At 58.0% G+C, this 18,230-nt stretch overlaps 4 protein-coding genes across 4 annotated transcripts, besides 3 other annotated features; all 4 read left to right on the top strand.

Moving 5' to 3' along the window:
* The first annotated feature begins 156 nt into the window (after positions 1-156).
* Positions 157-1,244: a repeat region.
* Positions 1,245-3,959: 2,715 nt separating this feature from the next.
* LPMP_180420 (hypothetical protein) lies at positions 3,960-8,999 on the top strand (the record flags this gene model as incomplete). Its single annotated transcript, XM_010699574.1, has 1 exon — positions 3,960-8,999. One exon carries the CDS (start codon positions 3,960-3,962, stop codon positions 8,997-8,999), a length of 5,040 nt encoding a protein of 1,679 aa, XP_010697876.1.
* A 1,515-nt stretch (positions 9,000-10,514) lies between these two features.
* Positions 10,515-11,066: a repeat region.
* A 455-nt stretch (positions 11,067-11,521) lies between these two features.
* Positions 11,522-11,935, top strand: LPMP_180410 (hypothetical protein; the record flags this gene model as incomplete). The annotated part of the gene is made up of 1 exon (XM_010699573.1): positions 11,522-11,935. The coding sequence occupies one exon, from the start codon at positions 11,522-11,524 to the stop codon at positions 11,933-11,935; it is 414 nt and encodes a 137-aa protein (XP_010697875.1).
* A 916-nt stretch (positions 11,936-12,851) lies between these two features.
* Positions 12,852-13,454, top strand: LPMP_180400 (hypothetical protein; the record flags this gene model as incomplete). Its single annotated transcript, XM_010699572.1, has 1 exon — positions 12,852-13,454. The coding sequence occupies one exon, from the start codon at positions 12,852-12,854 to the stop codon at positions 13,452-13,454; it is 603 nt and encodes a 200-aa protein (XP_010697874.1).
* A 191-nt stretch (positions 13,455-13,645) lies between these two features.
* Positions 13,646-14,365: a repeat region.
* Positions 14,366-15,301: 936 nt separating this feature from the next.
* On the top strand, positions 15,302-16,981 carry LPG5B (UDP-galactose transporter; the record flags this gene model as incomplete). The annotated part of the gene is made up of 1 exon (XM_010699571.1): positions 15,302-16,981. The coding sequence occupies one exon, from the start codon at positions 15,302-15,304 to the stop codon at positions 16,979-16,981; it is 1,680 nt and encodes a 559-aa protein (XP_010697873.1).
* Between the last annotated feature and the right edge of the window lie 1,249 nt (positions 16,982-18,230).

Here is an 18,230-nt window from a genome sequence, read left to right as displayed (position 1 = left end):
ACTTTTAGTACGTACGTAGTTAATTATTAGTAGTTACGTTTCGTGTTCGTTTTGTTTTTTTTTTTGTTTCTCTTGTTTGGTCTCTTGGGTTTGCTGTTCTCTGGGGATGCCGGGCATCTCAGTGCGTACGGTATCACCCCCCGTGCGCAGCCTTTGTGAAGAGGCCAAGCAGCCTGCAGCGTGCCCTCGGCTGCGGCTGCGGACTAATGGTCTCAGCGAGCAGGTCTGGGCTGGTGCAGTACTAGAGAGACGTGCAGTGATGATCGCGACTGTGTTAGCTCAAGACGAATCTCGCGAACGACTCAACACCTCTGGAGGGCCATAGTCTCTGTGCAGGCACGTACTTTTTCACGGGTCCCTTTCCTCCTGACCCACCCACTGCTGCCAAAGGTGCGGGGATTTACAAGGTGAAGTGCCCCTGCTCGCACACCCCTGGCAACGTTTTACGTGTCACGGCACATCCAGGCAAGCCATCCAGACACGCCACTTGTGGCGTCGAGGGAAATGGAAAATGAGGACAGCGTGAACCCCTCACCAGACAAGAAGGTTCTCCTAGAACAGGACCCCAAATCTCAAATTGCGAGCACCGTGCACACGCGCTGTCGAGCACAGCTGTCATGGTGTACCACATCCAAATAAGGCGCACAGAGATGCATACCGATCCACCACAGCGTGCGTGCGTGCGGAATGTGCGGCATCGCCTACACCCGGCCGAGTGTGCCGGTGAGGCACGGGTGCCGGACGCACGGCGAGGACACCCCGCGTCGCACCATCGCGCCCTCCAGGCACCACTGCGGAGAGTCTCCACACCACCTTCTGGGACGCCGCGGCTTGAGGCGACTGAGGGAGAGGCATGGCCCACAGGCGGGGTGCAGGGTGTCCGAGGGGCGTGGCCTGCAGCTGGCCGGCTTCCTCCCTGCTCACCTCCGCTGTGCACCTGGTGCACCCTCTACTAGCCTTCCCGACAGGTGCCACCGCTTCCGTCCTCGAGCAGGACCCTGGACGCTACCCCCCTGTGCCGAGGCGCGCAGCCCACCCGAGTCCGTCTGGCGCCGATCGCGCCCCACGTCTGCGGGGGAGGAATGAGTCAGGGTGAGACGGGCCCGCTAGGCGCGTGGCCGGAGTCCGCGGCAGACGGTTCGTTCCAGACGACGAGGACAGAGCTGCAGTCCAGCAGAGGCATGGATGGGCTGTGGTCGTACATGCGTGTGCGTGCTGACTTGCTCGGGGTGGGGTGGAGATGTTGGAAGACGGAAACACGATGTGTGGTTGTTTCAAGTGCGCTCTCTGCGGCAGTACTGTGGGCGCGAAGGTAGGAGGGAAGAACAGAGATGGGGGGACGAAGGGGATTGCACGCCTAGATAAGTAGCCGCGATCACCACTACCGCTACTACCGACCCCTGTCCTGTTTCATCCCTCTGCTGAGTCTCTCTCCTTTTCGCTAAATGTTTTTCCTTTCTCTCTCCCCGCTCTCCTGTCCATGTTCTCTCCTTTATCCTCCTTACTGAACATCTTGCGCTTTCCTCTGGTTTGGTGTTTTTCTTTACCCCCGCCGCTTCCCCCGCCCCCCCCCCTCCCCACTCCGCCCTCTTCTCCCCATTCCAGAGACATTTTTTTTTCCCCTTTGCGCCATTTGGTTGAGACTTGCAAGCGAAGTAAAACTCCTGATTTTGCTTTGGTTATGCCCGCGGCTTGATTTCCTGCTTTAGTTTTTATCTTTGCAGCGTGCGTGTTGGGGGTGCACCACTACCACCGCCCCTCTTTTCTTTTTTTTTTCTTTCCCTTGTGTTTCTCTCCCTCTCTCCCGTTCTACACCGGGGTAGGCACTCCTCTTTCACTAGAGGTGCAGAGGTGTGTGCATACATACAGGCACCTCTGCACATCTGTAAGCATGAAGCTTGCGTGGGTTGATGCTTTGACCTAATGTCGTCTGTTTATATATATATATATATATATGTTTTTCCCTTGTTGCCTTAACCCTGCCTATTGCTTCTACTTCTACCCCGTGTTGGCATTCTTGACCTCTCGTTTCTCGTTCGCTGCCCCTGTCACCGGCGCGTGCTCTCTCCTTTTTTCCTCCCTCTTTGTTTTTTTTTTTTAGTTTGTTTTCGTGGAGACGCGCCAGTGCACCGCTCCTACGCACAGAGAGAGAGGGAGGGGAGACGTCTGTAAGTCGCTCCCGTGCGCTCTCTCTCTGCGTGTAGGAGCGGTGCACTGGTCTGAGGGGTCGCCTTTTGGTGTGAGGTGTGGGGTGTGGTGGGGAGGGGAAGGGAGGATGAGGGGATGAGGGGATATACGTAATCCCCCCCCTTTGCTACTGTCCTTTGCTGTGATGGTTCCCTGGCTTTCATCTTCGCTATCTTCGTTCCTCTCCCCCTTTCCTCTTTTTTTTCTCCTTTCCTCTTTTTTTTCTCCTTTCCTCACCCGCCTTCCTCGCCTTTTCTTCTTACGGGCCTCCTCTTCGTGAAAAACGAAAAACCTGCAGCGCCCATGCGCCTTTCTGCAACACGATCTCTCTCCCTCTCTCCCTCCTACCAAGCTTGGGGGTAGGGTGGGGGGAGGCCGAAGCGGCAACGACATGGCAGACCCAAAACAAACGCGGTGAAGTCCGTTGCCTCCCGCTGCCTGTTCTTTTCCTCCCGATTTGGCAGCTCACGTAGCTGAAACGCCCAATACCCAAAAGGGAGGGGAAAGGAGACACGCGGGTGATGATGGAGAAGAGTGAGAGGAGGCGGATGTGTGTTGCAGGAGAGGGTGTGTGTGTGTGTGTGTGTGATGCTCGAAATGCAGCTGTTGTCAGTGCATGGAGGAATGTCTCACCCGCCCACCACCTGCACCTCTCCCTCTGTCCGTACTCCTATTGCAATCGGGTTCATTCTTGACTGCGTGCGTGCGTGCGCATCTGTTTTGTATGTGTGTGTACTGGATCGGTTCCGCTCCACCGATGCTCGAACTGAGCACTCGCGCAAACAAGTACACTTCCACTGCTAGTTTGCAAGTCTTTGAGCTTGGCAGAGACCTCTACTTGAGGTCGTATGCCTGTGAGTCACCCACGCGCACAAGTGTCTATGGTGACGTCTTTAATGCACAATCACCCCCCACCATCTCGCACCGCGTATTGATGCCCCCTTTTTCATATTTCGTTTCTCGTCGCCTTCGAGTGTGCTTCCTAATCCCTGCATAGACAACGGTGTTGAAGCAGAAGCTGCCGCAGTCAAGAAGTACGCAACAACAGCAGACAAGAAAGCGAAAGCACAGGAATGCTCATTCCCCCAAGTCCGATGTGCACGTGCTCACCTCCCAACTGTGCTCTTCTAAGCCTCTTGAATGGCAAAGAAGTCGCGCTTTAGGTCCTGGCAACCGGAGAGAGACGATTCATGTGGCCGTACTACTTATCTGTGGCTCGCAACGCCACCTCTACACGCGGGTACCTCCCTCGTTCTCTCTATCCACGTCGTTTGACTGCTTGTCCTCAACGAGGGGTAGCCGATGTCGCAATGGAGTGTCTCCGTGCATGCGTGTTGGTGTACTCTAACCCGGCTGCTTCTTTCCTCCCCCAACCTTCTCTTCCATGTCTCTCCCACACCCTTGTGCAACTCATCCCCTGCACATCACTCCGACGCATATCATGAAGGAGAAAGAGGTAACAGCGGCTCTCCACGTTTGCGGTGTTACCCCAACAGCGAGTGCAGCGACACGAACACACCCACGCAGGCAGTAACAGCGGCGTTTTTCCTCTTCCAACGTCTCTCCGGCGCCGACGAGCGCGCGCTGGTACAAATAAAGAGAGGTGGGGAGGTGCGTCTGTGTGCGTGTGTTTCCTCCTCTTCTTCAGTAGCTTTAATTCTTGCAGCTCGTGTAAGTTGAGCCACGTCTTTTCAACTCTCACAGTGTATCACACACACAGATGCACAGACGCACAGACACCTTCCTATTTTCCTCCCTCACCCTTTTCGGGGATGCGTATTTCTTCCACGCTGAACCGTGGCGCAGGCGGACGGATTCACATCGGCGCCTTTCCACATGGGGGACTCTTTGTCACTCCTGTGGCAACGGCCGCTGCCACCATTCGCGCTTCCGGCGCCGTAGCGCTGCCTAGCTCGGAGAGCTGCGTGAAAAGACATCCGAAAGGCGAAGTACTTGCCCAGCCGAGGACCTTTCCCAAGGACGACAACAATGGTACAGCCTGTGGTGAAGAAGGCACATTCTGTAGCTGGTCGATCCAATCAGCCTTGCAGGCGGCCTACCCGCCTTTACCCTTGGTGACTGCCTTCTACGGTCACCGCGCGCGCCTGCTGCCTCCTCGATATTTCTACCAACGCGATCTGCTTTCTGTCTCGGACCACGGGTGCACCACGAGTCCAGCAGCAGCACGAGGAGGAAGCGCGACGGTGTCCGTGGGGAGCGCTCGCATTACAGACTGGGGCAGTGAAGGTGATGGTAGCGGTGCCGCGCTGCTGCTACTGTACGACGTTGCTACTCTGCCGTGGGCAGCAGGCGCAGGCCTCACTCTCACGCTGCGAAACGCCGTGTTGTCTGCTCATGATGAGATGGCGCGGCAGGAGACGCTGGCGGCTTCTGGCATCAAGGGAAATGGCGGCGAGCATAGCAGGCCGTCGAGCGCTTCTCCAGTGACAGCGCGCGTAGGTAGTGGGGCAGCAGAGCATCGCCGCACCCTTTCCATTGCCACCATGAAGTTTTCCCCCGCACAGTCCGAGGCAGAAGGCGAGGACAAAAAGAACGCAGCCACCTCTTCGAGTACCACCACTGACGCTGGCGACCACACTGACAGGACGGTGTGGCAGCTTTTCAGTGAGTACAGAAAACCACAGGCCTGTGCGGAGGCGTCGGCGCTTGCACTGTGCTCGTTTGCTGTCGTGAAACTTGGTCAGCGGGTGCCGCTTGTAGCTCTTGTTGCTGAGAAGGCGTGCAGTGCGGGTACGACATTCTCTTCCCTCACTGAGCCCTGTGTCACCCATCGAGCTAGCGGGATGTACGACCAACAGCGCTCAAACACCCCCGCCTGGCTTCCGCCGCGCACAGCTGTACATCGTATGCCGGTGGAGGTGTACGCGGAGCGCACCCCATTGATGCAGACGGCTGGCACCGCTGCCTTGCAGCGTGCACTTCGGCAAGCGCTAAACCGCGTCTTGCCAGCGTCACCGCGGCCCTCACCACTGCCGTTATTTGGAAGATTGCGGTGGTGCATATCACCGCTGGCGCATCTCATCTGGAACGGGCGGTGCTGGGTGGAGGAAACAGATGTGCAGGTGGCGGAGATGGAGGAGCGGCTCCTCGGCGCACTGATGGGGGGCTGTGATGTCCATGCGGTTGTTGCTACTGCTGACGCAGTACGATCAGCAGCGAGCAGGAACACCACCATGTGCGGCACGCCTGCTATGCGGAGTGACACTTGCGACAGTGGCGCCGCAGGTCGGTTAGCCGCACTCCGAACGGACTTGAATGCCCAGGGCTCTTCACATCCGCGGTTCTGGCTGCCGAGCTGCTGGTATCATGCCGGCAGCTCTCGTGGCGTCTTGACGCCTCTTTTTCGGGAGCACGACGACGGCAATGCAGGGATCGGTACTCTATGTGACCTTCCAGGGGCCACTGCCGCGCCGGCCGCCTCATGGTGCGGGCCTTCCAGCAGCCCGCATGTAGTCTGGAGGCGCACCAACCACTGTACACAAGTGGGAGACGAGGCAGTAGAAGCAGCAGCAGCTGCAGCCAGAGCACCGGTGGCACTCGCGGGTGGCGCACGGAAGCCCCCGGCAATACCCTGTAGCCAGTGGTTGTTGCGCTTGCGAAAGGTATGGCTTCTCAGCAGCCCTAGTGTAAAATCTGCGATGCTAGCTCGTGCTGGTACAGAGATGCGAGCAGGGATCTCTACTCCACCGAGCATTGGTGACACAGATGTGAAACCAGTACTACCTCTGCTCGATGCAGCTCGCGGTGCCCGCGACCACTCGCGCGCTCCCTCTTCGAGCCTGCACGCGCCAGTGCCTGTGAGGTACCCCAACTACGACCTTTTCACTGGTTCGCCGTTGGACTTGCGCGATTACGACGCCGCCGCCAGGGGCTTCCGCGTGTCCTCTCGCTCTCCACCAACGTCGAGGTCAACTAAGCTGTTTCTTTGCCCTTCCCGGACAGCGCAACCACCACCTGCGCAGGACTGCGGTGTGAAAGTGATGCAGGGCGCTACACCTCAGAGCGAGAGTGACCCGTTCTTCTTTGCTGCTCTCTCACAGCAGGTGGGGTGGATCCGTCTATCCCCGACTTGCAGTCCGCCCCGACTTCACGTAGGCGCTTCATCTGCATCGGCGCCGATGGCTGCCCCGGGCATGGGCCCGGTGTCGTGGCAGTTACCTAATGCGTTGCACAGCTGCTACACAATGCCCGACTCTCTTGCAGATGCCCCTCAGCGCCGGCTGTGTAGCGGAACAACGCCAGCGGCGCAGGCAGCCGCCCCCAGAACTACTGTTGCTTCGTCTAGAGCGACCGCACAGCACCTACCGTCGGTGCCGCAGCCGCCCGTTGCAAGTGTGTCGGTGCCGCAGCAGGAGTGGTGGACAGGGTTTTTCCTACATGACGCCCCCCACTGGTGGCGGCGTGAGGTGCTTCAAAGTGAGCAGCAACGATGGGCAGCGAAAAGGATTTGCAAAGGCAAGCACGCAGCGTCAGTGGGGCGGGGGCACGAGCGCGACGCGGAGCGCATCGGGACTACGGAGGAGGTCGCACGAATCCTATTGTTTCTTCAGGAAGAGTGTCGTGTTCCGCTGCCTCCGATAAACGCCTCCGATAGTGCAGCTGCCGCGGCATGCCCGTCTCAAGACACGCCTGGGTCGACGTCAGAGCCCTCGCCGCCCGTAGAGGTGACGCAGAAGAGGACAACTTTGCCGCCACAAGTTTACGTGCTTCGACTGGCACCTGTTGCACCTGTGCTGCGCCGCCCCCATCGATTAGTGAGGCGTGACGAGCAGGGCGTGCAAAGGCACCGCTGGGCGCCCACCGATGCTCTGGGGTTGGAGCTGCAGTGGTTCCTTGTGCCTGATACAGCCACTGCGACGGTGAACACTTTCTTCTCTCTGCAGGACGTGTCGGACCACGTTGAAGCATCTGGGACGGCTACAGGTGCGTCGCCACCGACCTCGTTGGCCGACCGTGCGGTGCTCTTTTACCTTGAAGTCAAGGCTGCATTGGAGTTACTGCGGCGAATAACGCACCGAGCGACTGCCTGGGAAGGCCCATTCGACGACGAAAAAGGCCCTTTGGCACCCCCATCCTCACCTCCTGCCTGGTGGGAGCAACTGAGCAACTTCTACGATGCCAATACGTTTCTATCAGAAGAAGCCGCACCCCCGACAACGGTCTCGACGACGGACAAGGGCAATAAAGCCAGCGGTGGTGACGACAGTGGCGGCGAGATCGAGACAACCCACAGTGATGCTGACGCGAAGGAGAATGCCGTGCCAGCCTTCTGCCACCCTACAGTGGCAGCAGTTGTGCGAACATGTGTGCGACTGATGCTGCAATGCGGAGGACCGGCACATCACCGCCACGTGAGCAACTTCCCCATCACCCTTGACAGCGGCGGCAGTGAGGATAGCACTGCTTCGTCAGAAGCCATTGCGGTATGGTCACGCACGGACTACGATGCTCTTCTTCGCACCGCACTCATCACGCCAGCAGAGGCCGCTGTCATGCCTTCCTTGACACCCCGCCTACGCAGCGCTGCAGCGGATGGCGACGGTGACGAGAGTGGAGGGAACGCAGAGACCGATGAGGAGGGGGCTGAGGAGGCAGCACCAGACCGTGAGGATCATTGTGTGACACGCGCAGAGCATGACAGCGAAAGCTCACGTGGCGAGTTCGCAGTCAAGCAAGAGACACAAAGGAGATGCACCGCTAGCTGTGGCGCGGCAGCATCTACGCGAGATCATGGGACGAGCATTAGGTACGTCAGTTCATCCGCTCAAGGGGTGCAGCGGTCATCATCGACGTTATCATGCTTACCATACGGCGTGGAGGTGTACGAGTACGACGAGTCCGGTACGCGGGATGAGACGCGCGTTAGTCACGGGGGCCCCACTTTATTTCTGAACGACACACAGGCTCTAGCGAATGCACCGGAGGACTGTTCAGATACGCATCTCTGCCCTCTTCATGACCGGTCAGCTGTGGATCGCCGCCTCCTACTTGGACGCAACTACCGCCTCAGCGAGGCCTCTCAGCCCCGCAAAACACCTGGCGACACTGGGGCTGTGACGGCTGTCTGTCCTGCCTCTTCCATCGCCACCTGTGTCACCTCGAGCGGAAAGCCTCTGCAGGCACGACAGCTGAGCGTAGCGTGCGTCCTCTCCATCTCGGCAGCCTGCAAGGAAGCCATGCGAAAAGGGGGGGATGTCGGGGCACACGACGGGCCACCAGCGCGGTGCCAGCTGAACAGCGCCGAACTGCTTGTTCAAAATGAGAAATCGGTGTGCTCAGGGGGTTTTCAAGGCTGCGCCGACGGTGCCTCGCTGAGACCGTCAAACGCGGATGGCGTGTCGCCGACACTATCGTCTGCATCGCCGTCCCCTCCGCTGGACGTGATAGGTGCCTTGATAGCGGAGGAAAAAGACCAATTCAATACTCAGTGGCGACCGTGGCTGCGATACCTGCCTCGACCCACGATGCAGGACAACACGCTGCCTACAAGTGCTCAGCCCACAGGGCCACAGATGCACATGTCCCGCGTGTTTCCCTTTCTGAAGTCATCGGCGGCCTCCGAGTATTGCATTGACTCTCCTTTAAGAGCTGAGGCAACCTCAGACCAAGATGGCGGTGGAGAGCAACACATCGAAAACTCAGCCCCGCCAGGAGCCGCGGCACAATCGGATGGCGCGGTGGCTGTCCTCGACTTGGGACTTTGCGTATTGCATGTGCGGCGTACTGACGTATACGTGAACGCTGCCAACTTGGTCTACAAGGCGACGGGCACGAAGGAACAATATCACTGAGGAGCCGAGAAGGGCGCAGGGGGAGGAGGGCTGTAGTGAAGGAGAGTAGAGACACAAAAGGGAGACAGCAAGCCTGTGCGTGACTAAAGCTGTCGGCCGCATCGTGCACTCAGCGTGCGTGTCGGCACGGGCTATGACCGTTGGAAGCACATGTCTCTCCCCCCTTTTCTCTCGCGCACTCTCCCCGCCGACCTACTCTCTGCAGCTCTACCGCTGATACCCGCTATTACTGCTACTGCCATTCATACTGCTAATACTGCCTCCCTCCCCCAGGAGAACCTGAAAGAACGCCAACGAAATAGAGACAACACAAGTAGAACCTACGCCCACTGGGACTCAACAAGGTGTGTGCATTCCCCCTCTGATACGCTTTGCATACCCACCCCCTAACGCGGTTTGGGATGACAACATCGATCTTCTGCGCCCGTCTCGTGACAAGCGCGGTTGTGCTGGAGTCTGCACGTAGGACCCACGTCTAAAGCTTGATGCACCTCCGCAAAGAAATAGGCGCGCCCACCCCAGACAACGCTCCTCGCTAACGCGCCCCCACATGGACCCCTCAGCACCCACTGACCCACACACACCTGCAAATGCCCAAGGTCATATGTGCTCTCTCTGACTTTCATTGCCTCAACACCATATTCGCCGCCATGGAAAGGCTTTTCTTTCCGCAGGAGGAGGCAGAAGCGCTGCTCCGTCCACAGTTGTTCATCTTGAACACCTATACGACTCAGCACGATGCCCCCTTTCAGCCTGCCACCTCAACACTCCACTCCACTTCAATTAATCCTTCTGTTGGCGACTATCACCGGCCACAATTGCGTCTGCCACTTCCACTGACGCTCTACTCACTTCCCCAAAGCCACAGAGAACGATCCAAAGCGATTGCATAGAGTATTGACTCTCCTCGTATGTGTGTGTGGGTGCTGTGACGCCTCTGTGGCGTCTGTGCGTTTTGGCCGACGAGAGCGGCAGAGGCGGCCTGCCACCGCTGCTGCTGCGTGGAGCGCTGTGATGAGAACCCTTTCCTGAACGACGAGCGGACCGACGTGCACCCCTGCGGACACTTCGAATGTGTACAAATATTGAGCCTCCCGCCCCTGCCTCCTCTCGTCATGTGCGCCCGCGCGTGCGGCCGATGCGGCGCATGCTGAACGACGGCGACGTCTCTGTCACCCCTTCAGGGTGAAGAGGGTATTGGGGGAAGCGAACGGATGTGAAAGATGGTACGGGAATCGACTGTGTTGCCACGCCACTTGGCGTTTGTGAGAATGGTGGAGGACGAGGCCTTTTTTCAACTGCTGATGCTGTACGCGTTTTGTTTTCCTGTGCCACCCGCGCAACTTCGGTGGGGAGGCAGGAAGCCCTGGATTGAGCAGACCCAAGATGCTTGCGGTGTACGGATTGGCCCTTGCAGCCCTTCGAATGAGTGCTCGCGGCCCTTTTCGTCGGTTCTCTACCTACTCCAACGTCCCTGACAGCCGTGTTGATGTGAAGTCTACACAAGAACAAGTCCCCTAATGGCAGTGGACACCTCGGCGCGTGGCATCCGAGGGCCCAGTGCCCCCCGCGCTGTGTGCGAGGGGGAGCCAGGCAGCCCTCCCTGCCCCTGCCCCTGCCAATGCCGAAGGACCTCTGGTGGTGACGGGGGCAAGTGCCTACGACGGGAGGAGGCCAGGGCGGTGCGTCGCTGCTGACGCCTGTAGCCGTGTCGTGGGCGGCGAACGCGCTTGTGCCATCCCCATGAGAGGAGTGCCCGCGCGACTCGGACGCATCGCAGCCCTCCCTGGCTGTCTACTGGCGGGGATGCCGTGCTGCCACCGCGAGGGGTGCGCCAGGTAGCGGCCGGCGTGACGGGAGCGGCTGCGGGGCGGCGACCTGCGGAGCGGGGGCGGGTGGACTTTGAGGCTGGGGTCGTGCTCCGGTGACTGAGTCGGCGCATTGCCGTAACGCGTGCGTCCACGGCTGCTTTGCGCCAGGCGGTGGGCCTGTGGCACTCCCGGGCGCAGAGTGGGGCTCGACTCGTGTGTTTTATGGAAGTGAAATGGACGAATGGAGAAAAAACAAGAGCTAAACAAGTGAGCGCTATCATATGTCGTCTACGTTGACGTGCTGACGATGCTGCCGGAGAGCGCTGTACTACTTGTACAAGGAGACGACCAAAATCTGGACCGCCACTCATCGTTTCTACCTTCTCTGTGTTGTGCTTTGCTTCATAGATGTTGAACTTTTGGCTCAGCTATCCACATTCACGCGAACGGGTTTCTCTCGCCCAATCACACGTGCATGGGGAGGCCATTATTGGATCTCACTGCTTCTTTTCAGGTAGGCGATCAGGCGAGGAGTTGCCGACGTTGAAGGCAGGCTTGCCAGACGCAGAGCACATAGCAGTCATCTTTGATTGCACTCTGCTTTCCCCTCAGGTGTTAAAGCGGAAAATCTGCGCTGCGCCTTCTCCACCCTACGGATAGGCGAAGAGTTTCATAAAAGTCAGTGCCGGGCGAACAGTGAAGGGGACGTCAATGCAGATGCGGCGCTTGGTGTGTGCGCTTAGGTGCCATGCTGCCCCCGTGAACATCTTGGTGTCGCTGTCCTCTCCTCCCTCCGCGCCAGTGCTGGCACTCTTCATGCCAATGCGCCCCTTTGTCCAGGGTGGACCGCCGGTCCCCAAGAAAGATATAGAGAAGAAGCGCAAGCGCTACCTGATCAGCCCCCACACAGAGGAGATGGAGGCCAAGTACCAAAGGCGTCAGCGAGAGGTGCACGAGTACTTTGCGACGCACGAGCCGAATTGCCCAGAGCCGCTGCCAGAGAACGGCTTCGTCAAGGGTCAGTTTGGAATGCGGAGGCGGTACTACGTGGACTGCCGTGACAAGATCGACCCGCACGCCCTCGGAAACGCCGTGGATGAGGGCACGAATGCCATGCGCAAGTAGCCGCGGTCCGTGTTGTGTTGCTGCTCTGACTGCTCACCGCCCTTCTGCCGCTTTTATCGATACTTCTACATCTCTCTCTCTCTGTGTGTGTGTGTGTGCTGACTTCGTCCTTCAGGTTCTCATTTCGTTCATGTACGCACCGCACGTCACGTACGACAAGGATAACGACGGCTGTGCTGTGGTCTTCTCTGCCTGAGTAGGGACCCATCGCTGCTCATCAAGGGGGACAAGAAAGGAGAGTGGGGTATCCGCTGCACTGCCGAGGTTTCGGTTTTGTTGCCTTCTCGCTTCCACTACGGGATGCGGGAGCGTGTGGGTACTGTTGTACTTTCACGACGATGTCAGCATTTCCTCTTGCCTCTCTCTCTCTCTTGCCTCTCTGTCTTACCACAGTCGTCACCGCAGTGACACTTTTCACTTTCTCTGTGGGTTAGTGATCGTAGTCGCCGTTGTGCGACTCCGCTGCTTCGCTGCACCTCCAGCAGATACTCTTGCGATTTCCTTGTTTTTATTTTTCTCTGTCTCTTTTGTATATTCGATTGAAGGTGTAGTCACCTCTGTGCGCAGAGGCCAACTTGTGCAGATACGCCGCCTCCCCCCTCCTCCCTCCTCCACACTCGCAGAAAGTTGCACATTCTTAGGTGGATGCACGTACCTTCATACTAGGCGCTTCTTCTCTGACTCCTTGCTGCCGCACTGAGCGAAGGCACAACGGTGCACGTCGCGCCTCTCGTCTGTTTTGCTCTGATCTTACCGCGCTGTCACTGCAGCTCTTGTTAGCGTGTTTTTTTTTTATCGTGTATGCACGTCACGTTGTCTTCCGCTGCTTTGGTTTTTGCCCTCGCTCTGACTGCATAGCCGTCGTTTGGCGTAGTATTGCTCCGATACAGTCCAGCATACGATCAAACAGGCAAAAATGCTGCGGCGCTGCTTTCTCCTGTGTAGCGGCCATGGCGACCTGTTCCCCACTAGCAAGGCGGCTGCTCACCTCAATCCAGAGTGGGTCATGTGCCGCGAGGTCCGACACGCCCCCGGCAAGGGGAAGTGCTACGCTAACTTCACAACGCCTGAACACCACAGCAAGTTTCAGATGATCGGTCCCGCCACGCATGAGGTGAAAGTGATCTCGACCCACAACCCATCCCTTGTGGAGATGCACCACTGCGTAACAAAGCGGCCCTCCGCTGCCTCTGTGGCGGCCACCGTAGCCGGGGTGAAGAACACACTCGACACGCATCGCCCCAAGACGAACGACACTCCAATCGCGCGCGCAAATATTGCGGCGAAGCTTGCCGCTGAGGAGCTCGCGAAGACACGTGACTTCATGGCGCACAAGCGGGGCCCGATGGAGCGGAACCCCAAGCATGTCCCGACGGTGGCCTACCCGTCTTCGCAGTTTTACATCGAGGACCGGACGAGCAAGCTACGCAAGATCGAGAACAGCAACCCAAACGGGTATGTGCGGGAGTACATGCCTTGGGAGACGAAGCCATCTACGCCGACGTCATCAACGACGTAGTGGCAGGTGGATCGCCAACATTACAGAGCTCGAGGTAAGAACGGAGCGGAGAGAACTCATCGCTTCTTCTTTTCCCCTTTCTCTCCCTCTTGGTGTGTGTGTGTGTGTTCGCCGCCTCCGGTTATCTCAGCTGTCCTCTCTCTGCACTTGTCTCCCGGTCTTTGTTTTTCCTGCTGCCTTCTCCCCATCGACGTGTAAGACGAGGCAGTTAGACGCATGGCCCCATTCGACGACCGGGCGGTTCGTCCTAGACGACCAGGGCTTAGCTGTGGTGCTGCAGAGGTGTGGGTGAGGCACAGTTGTACGCGCATATTTATTGACTTGACCGTGGCAGCGTGGCACCCTGAGGAAGAAATCATTTTCTTTGTTGTATTCCTCTAATGGCAGTGGACACCTCGGCGCGTGGCATCCGAGGGCCCAGTGCCCCCCGCGCTGTGTGTGAGGGGGAGCCAGGCAGCCCTCCCTGCCCCTGCCCCTGCCAATGCCGAAGGACCTCTGGTGGTGACGGGGGCAAGTGCCTACGACGGGAGGAGGCCAGGGCGGTGCGTCGCTGCTGACGCCTGTAGCCGTGTCGTGGGCGGCGAACGCGCTTGTGCCATCCCCATGAGAGGAGTGCCCGCGCGACTCGGACGCATCGCAGCCCTCCCTGGCTGTCTACTGGCGGGGATGCCGTGCTGCCACCGCGAGGGGTGCGCCAGGTAGCGGCCGGCGTGACGGGAGCGGCTGCGGGGCGGCGACCTGCGGAGCGGGGGCGGGTGGACTTTGAGGCCGGGGTCGTGCTCCGGTGACTGAGTTGGCGCATTGCTGTAACGCGTGCGTCCACGGCTGCTTTGCGCCGGGCGGTGGGCCTGTGGGAAGGTAGGGGATTGAGTGAGGTTCAGTTCCTACTTTACGGCAGCAAATCGAGACATGGAGACCCTTTTTTCTGTGCTTCTCCGCTTTTCTTTCTTGTAGAAGGGGAAGGCTCGTGTTCACTTGCCCACTGCTCTTCTCTCACTCCTCTTCCGTCTGTTCTGTTTCTCTTCTTCTTCCCCCCATTCTCGTGGTGCGTTGGACCTGATCGCACTGTCTTCCCCTCTCTCTCTCTGTTGGTATCATGATGGTGAGGAGTAGGAGTGAGGAAGAAAGGAAGGCAGAAAAAGGCGAACACAAAAAGACAGAGCACCGCACAGTTCGCATAGCGCATGCATGTGTGTTTGTGTTTGCATTCATTCAGGCTCCGGTGAGGAGTTCGGTTAGCAGTCTGACAGGGAGTGGGTGGGGAGTACCTGCTCTGCCCTTCTCTCTCCCACACCTTTCGGCTCTTCCCTCCTCTCCAGTGTCCCATTCTGCGTTGGTGGCTGTGAGTCTCGATTATCGGCGCTCGTTTTCGAATCCGGCATTCGACCATATCGTTGTTTTCATGCCCCGGTCTATTGATGAGGCGCATTGTTGTCCCCGTGAATCCTCCCGCCTCTCTCCTCATTTGTTTCTCTCTAGGCTCTGCGCGAGCAGATGTTGGCCTGTGCGTTGTTTTTAGGTACTCGTCGTTGTCGAGCTTATACCGTCTAGGAGAAGCTGACGAGGAGGAAGTCCTGCCCGTGAGTGTCTCCATTTCCTCGCCCAAGGCCCTCCCCTGCTGCTGGGTGACACCATCAGACTTCCGCTCAAACAACTGCCCAGCAAGAGTAGTGGCGAAGGACACACCGTACGTCATAATTTCTCACCACTGGATGGTCTCCGAAGCTCTCTGTTGTTCCGCTTAAAGGATTTTACCGAAACAAAGGGCTTCGTAGTGGGAGCACACGTGAAGAGCTTCTTTCCACTCCCTAATAGACAAGGAAGTGAGTCATTGGTGAGACGTGAAAATGGCTCTCATCTGCGGTATCAGCTCAATGGCGATGATTAGCCTTATCGTGCTCGTGGTGCAAAACAGCCTGCTCGTTGTGATGACCCGCTTCTCACGCGCGAACGTTGATGCGGTGCACAACTACCACACCTCTACCTTAGTCATGAACCAGGAGATTCTCAAGATGATCGTGTGCCTGGTCATCTACGGGCTCGATGATGTGTACAAAACACACCAGCATGATGTCGCCTCGACAGATCGTATCAGCAACACCGCCCATCAAGTGGTGGGGTTTGAGGTCTGTGTGCCGGTAACCCGGGGTGGTAGGGTTCGCAACGTGGAGCACAGTGCCTCTCAGTCAGAGGGTATAGAGGCTCTGTCATATCTCGGTAAAGAGACATCGGATGCGCACATCTCCTCAGCGATGCTTCTGGAGGCTATGGCGGTGGGTGACGCCGCTGTAGAAAGCGCCTGTCACGTGGCAGGCGATCTCGGTACCAGCCACAACGCATCGAGAGTAGTGAAGATGACGAGCGCGTATGGTCGTCGCACCGCTTTCTGCGGCGCAGCATGGTTTGTGAGTCAGGTGCGACGCTTGCTTCAGTCAACGTCTTTGGCTCAACCGCGCCACTCGTCGGCTTTGGCGGGCACACGAGCGTGTGTCTCTGATAAATGGCGCAGCAGCGCCGATGCCCTTTCAGCGTTGCGCAGTCATGGTTTCTGCGTGCTGTACAGGCGCCTTCACGCCCTCTGCTCCCTCTACTGCTCCATGCTGTCCACTTCGGTGTGCAAGCGCGACACGCTGAAGCTGCTTCTACCAAGCTTCCTGTTTACTATGCAGAACTTCTTGATCTTTATAGGGCTCTCAAACCTCGACGCCGTGTCCTTCCAAGTCTGGTCGCAGACAAAGCTACTATCCACTGCCATCTTTTCCGTTTGGCTGTTGGACCGCAAACTATCGCTGATGCAGTGGCTGTCGCTCGTCGTGCTGACTGCTGGGGTGCTCGTTGCGCAGCTCGGGGCATCGGCGGCTGGTATAGGAATGCGTCCTACGGATGCTCCACACGCCCCGTACTCCACGAAGGCCCCTGACCTTAGCGGTGCTAAGGAGCTGCACGCCGACAAGAGCAACGAGCCGTCAAGCAATGCGCTGATCGGAATTACCGCGTGTACGTTGTCTGGCTTGTCGTCCAGCTACGCTGGCGTGTACTTTGAGAAGGTTGTTAAGACGACGAGTCCTACCTTGTCGATGCGAAACATCCAACTCTCGCTCTTTGGCATCCCGCTCGCGTTTGCTTCTATGATGATCCTCGGCGTCTTTCCGAACTGGTATGCGAGCGCTCAGTGCGGGCAACGCGTGCACTGGAACATATTCTCCACACCTGTCATGGGGATAAGCGCGATTGGCGGCACCAAGGCCCACTGCCCCGTGCGATCGTTTTACTTTTGGCAGCGCTACGATGAACCCTTGACATGGGTGCTGGTCTCCATCCACGCGCTTGGCGGTCTGCTGGTTGCCGTCGTTGTAAAGTACGCGGACAACATCTTGAAGGGCTTCGCGAACGGCATCGCCGTGATCATTAGCGGGATGATGAGCTCCGCCCTCGAGGGGTACGAGCCCAGCTTGGCCTTTGTGCTTGGCTCAGCGCTCGTGATTGGGTCGAGTATTGCATTTCACAAATTTGAACCGAAGGGCTAGGGTGCTGAGGCTGACTATGAAGGATAGGGAAGATGGTGGTGGTATAGGGAAGGGTGAAGTGCGGAGGAGACGCATGCTTGTGCTGCCCAAGTGTGTATGTCTATGCATATATCGGTGAGTGCGCCCTCACGCCCATTTTCCTTTAGGTAACTTTAGTCCTATTCCCATTCTAAGTCATCCACCGTGTCTTTTCAAAAGTCTTCCTCATCTCTCCTCCCTCCCTACCCTACCCCCTCGTCACGTTCTTCTCTTTTGGTCATCCATACCATATCAGCTCATGCTCTGCACAGCTTCTGCCCTTGCGGGCGTGCAGATGTGTAAATGCGCGTCCACATTTAGCGATTCCTCTCTTTGCCCTCGCCTACGGCGAGGGTAGGGGCCGAGGTGTGGTGGGTGAACAGCTCATAACACACCTGTGGAGGTCTTTCGACGACGGCTGTCTAGTATAGGGAGGGGGGGGCTGTGGTAGTTGTGTTCGGCTTCAACAAAGCGAAGAAAACCACCCACACCCACAAAAAAGAGGAGGGCGCAGCAAAGGGGAGTTGTTTGGCTCCCCTTAACTCTCTGCCTTGATCTATGCCATTCCTTTTCTCTGCCTCGCGCGCTTGTCTCTTTGCTGTTTCCTCTTGTTCGTTCGGCTGCCCCTTCCCCGCCCCTTCCTCTCTCCGTGCGTGTGTCTTCGCGTTGCTCTACTTTCCTTCTCACTCTTCGTTTCTCAGCTGTGCGCTTCGTTTGGTTCTTTCATTTCAGCTGCTTGTGTTCTCCACTGAACCCCCCCTCCCCCCCCCCCCACACAGAGGCTCTCTCCCCCTTTTTTTCCCTCCTCGTTGCCGACCCGTCTGGACTCCTTCTGCGTCGTACCGCAACGCTTTCCGCTTCATTTGTCTTTCCGTCTTGAGGCTGCCCTTTCGCCAACCGCTGTTGTCGGTGCCTCTGCCTCGTATTCCCGGAGGATGTCGCCTCTACCCCCCGCGCGTGGTATTTCTCAGGGTTTTCGTATCCACTCGTTCTAGGCCACGCCAAAGGCGAGCGGCTGGCTCTTGTGCGCAGCCGCGTTGTCTTCATCGTGGCAGGAAGACAGGGGGTGGCGCTCTGCCAAAGAGACTTGCGGTCATGGTCAAGCTTAGGTGCGCGCACTACAGATCAGGTCCGTTACTCAGAGGCATTCGTCCCACAACACAAGTGCAAGAATACCGCGCAGGCGAGGCAATTCTCCTGTCACCTCGCCCAGTCCCGCACGGGTACCTGG

Source organism: Leishmania panamensis, assembly GCF_000755165.1.
Source record: "Leishmania panamensis strain MHOM/PA/94/PSC-1 chromosome 18 sequence".
Classification (NCBI taxonomy): domain Eukaryota; phylum Euglenozoa; class Kinetoplastea; order Trypanosomatida; family Trypanosomatidae; genus Leishmania; species Leishmania panamensis.
The sequence above is the reverse complement of the archived record's forward strand: the minus strand, read 5'-3'. Positions and strand labels throughout refer to the sequence as shown.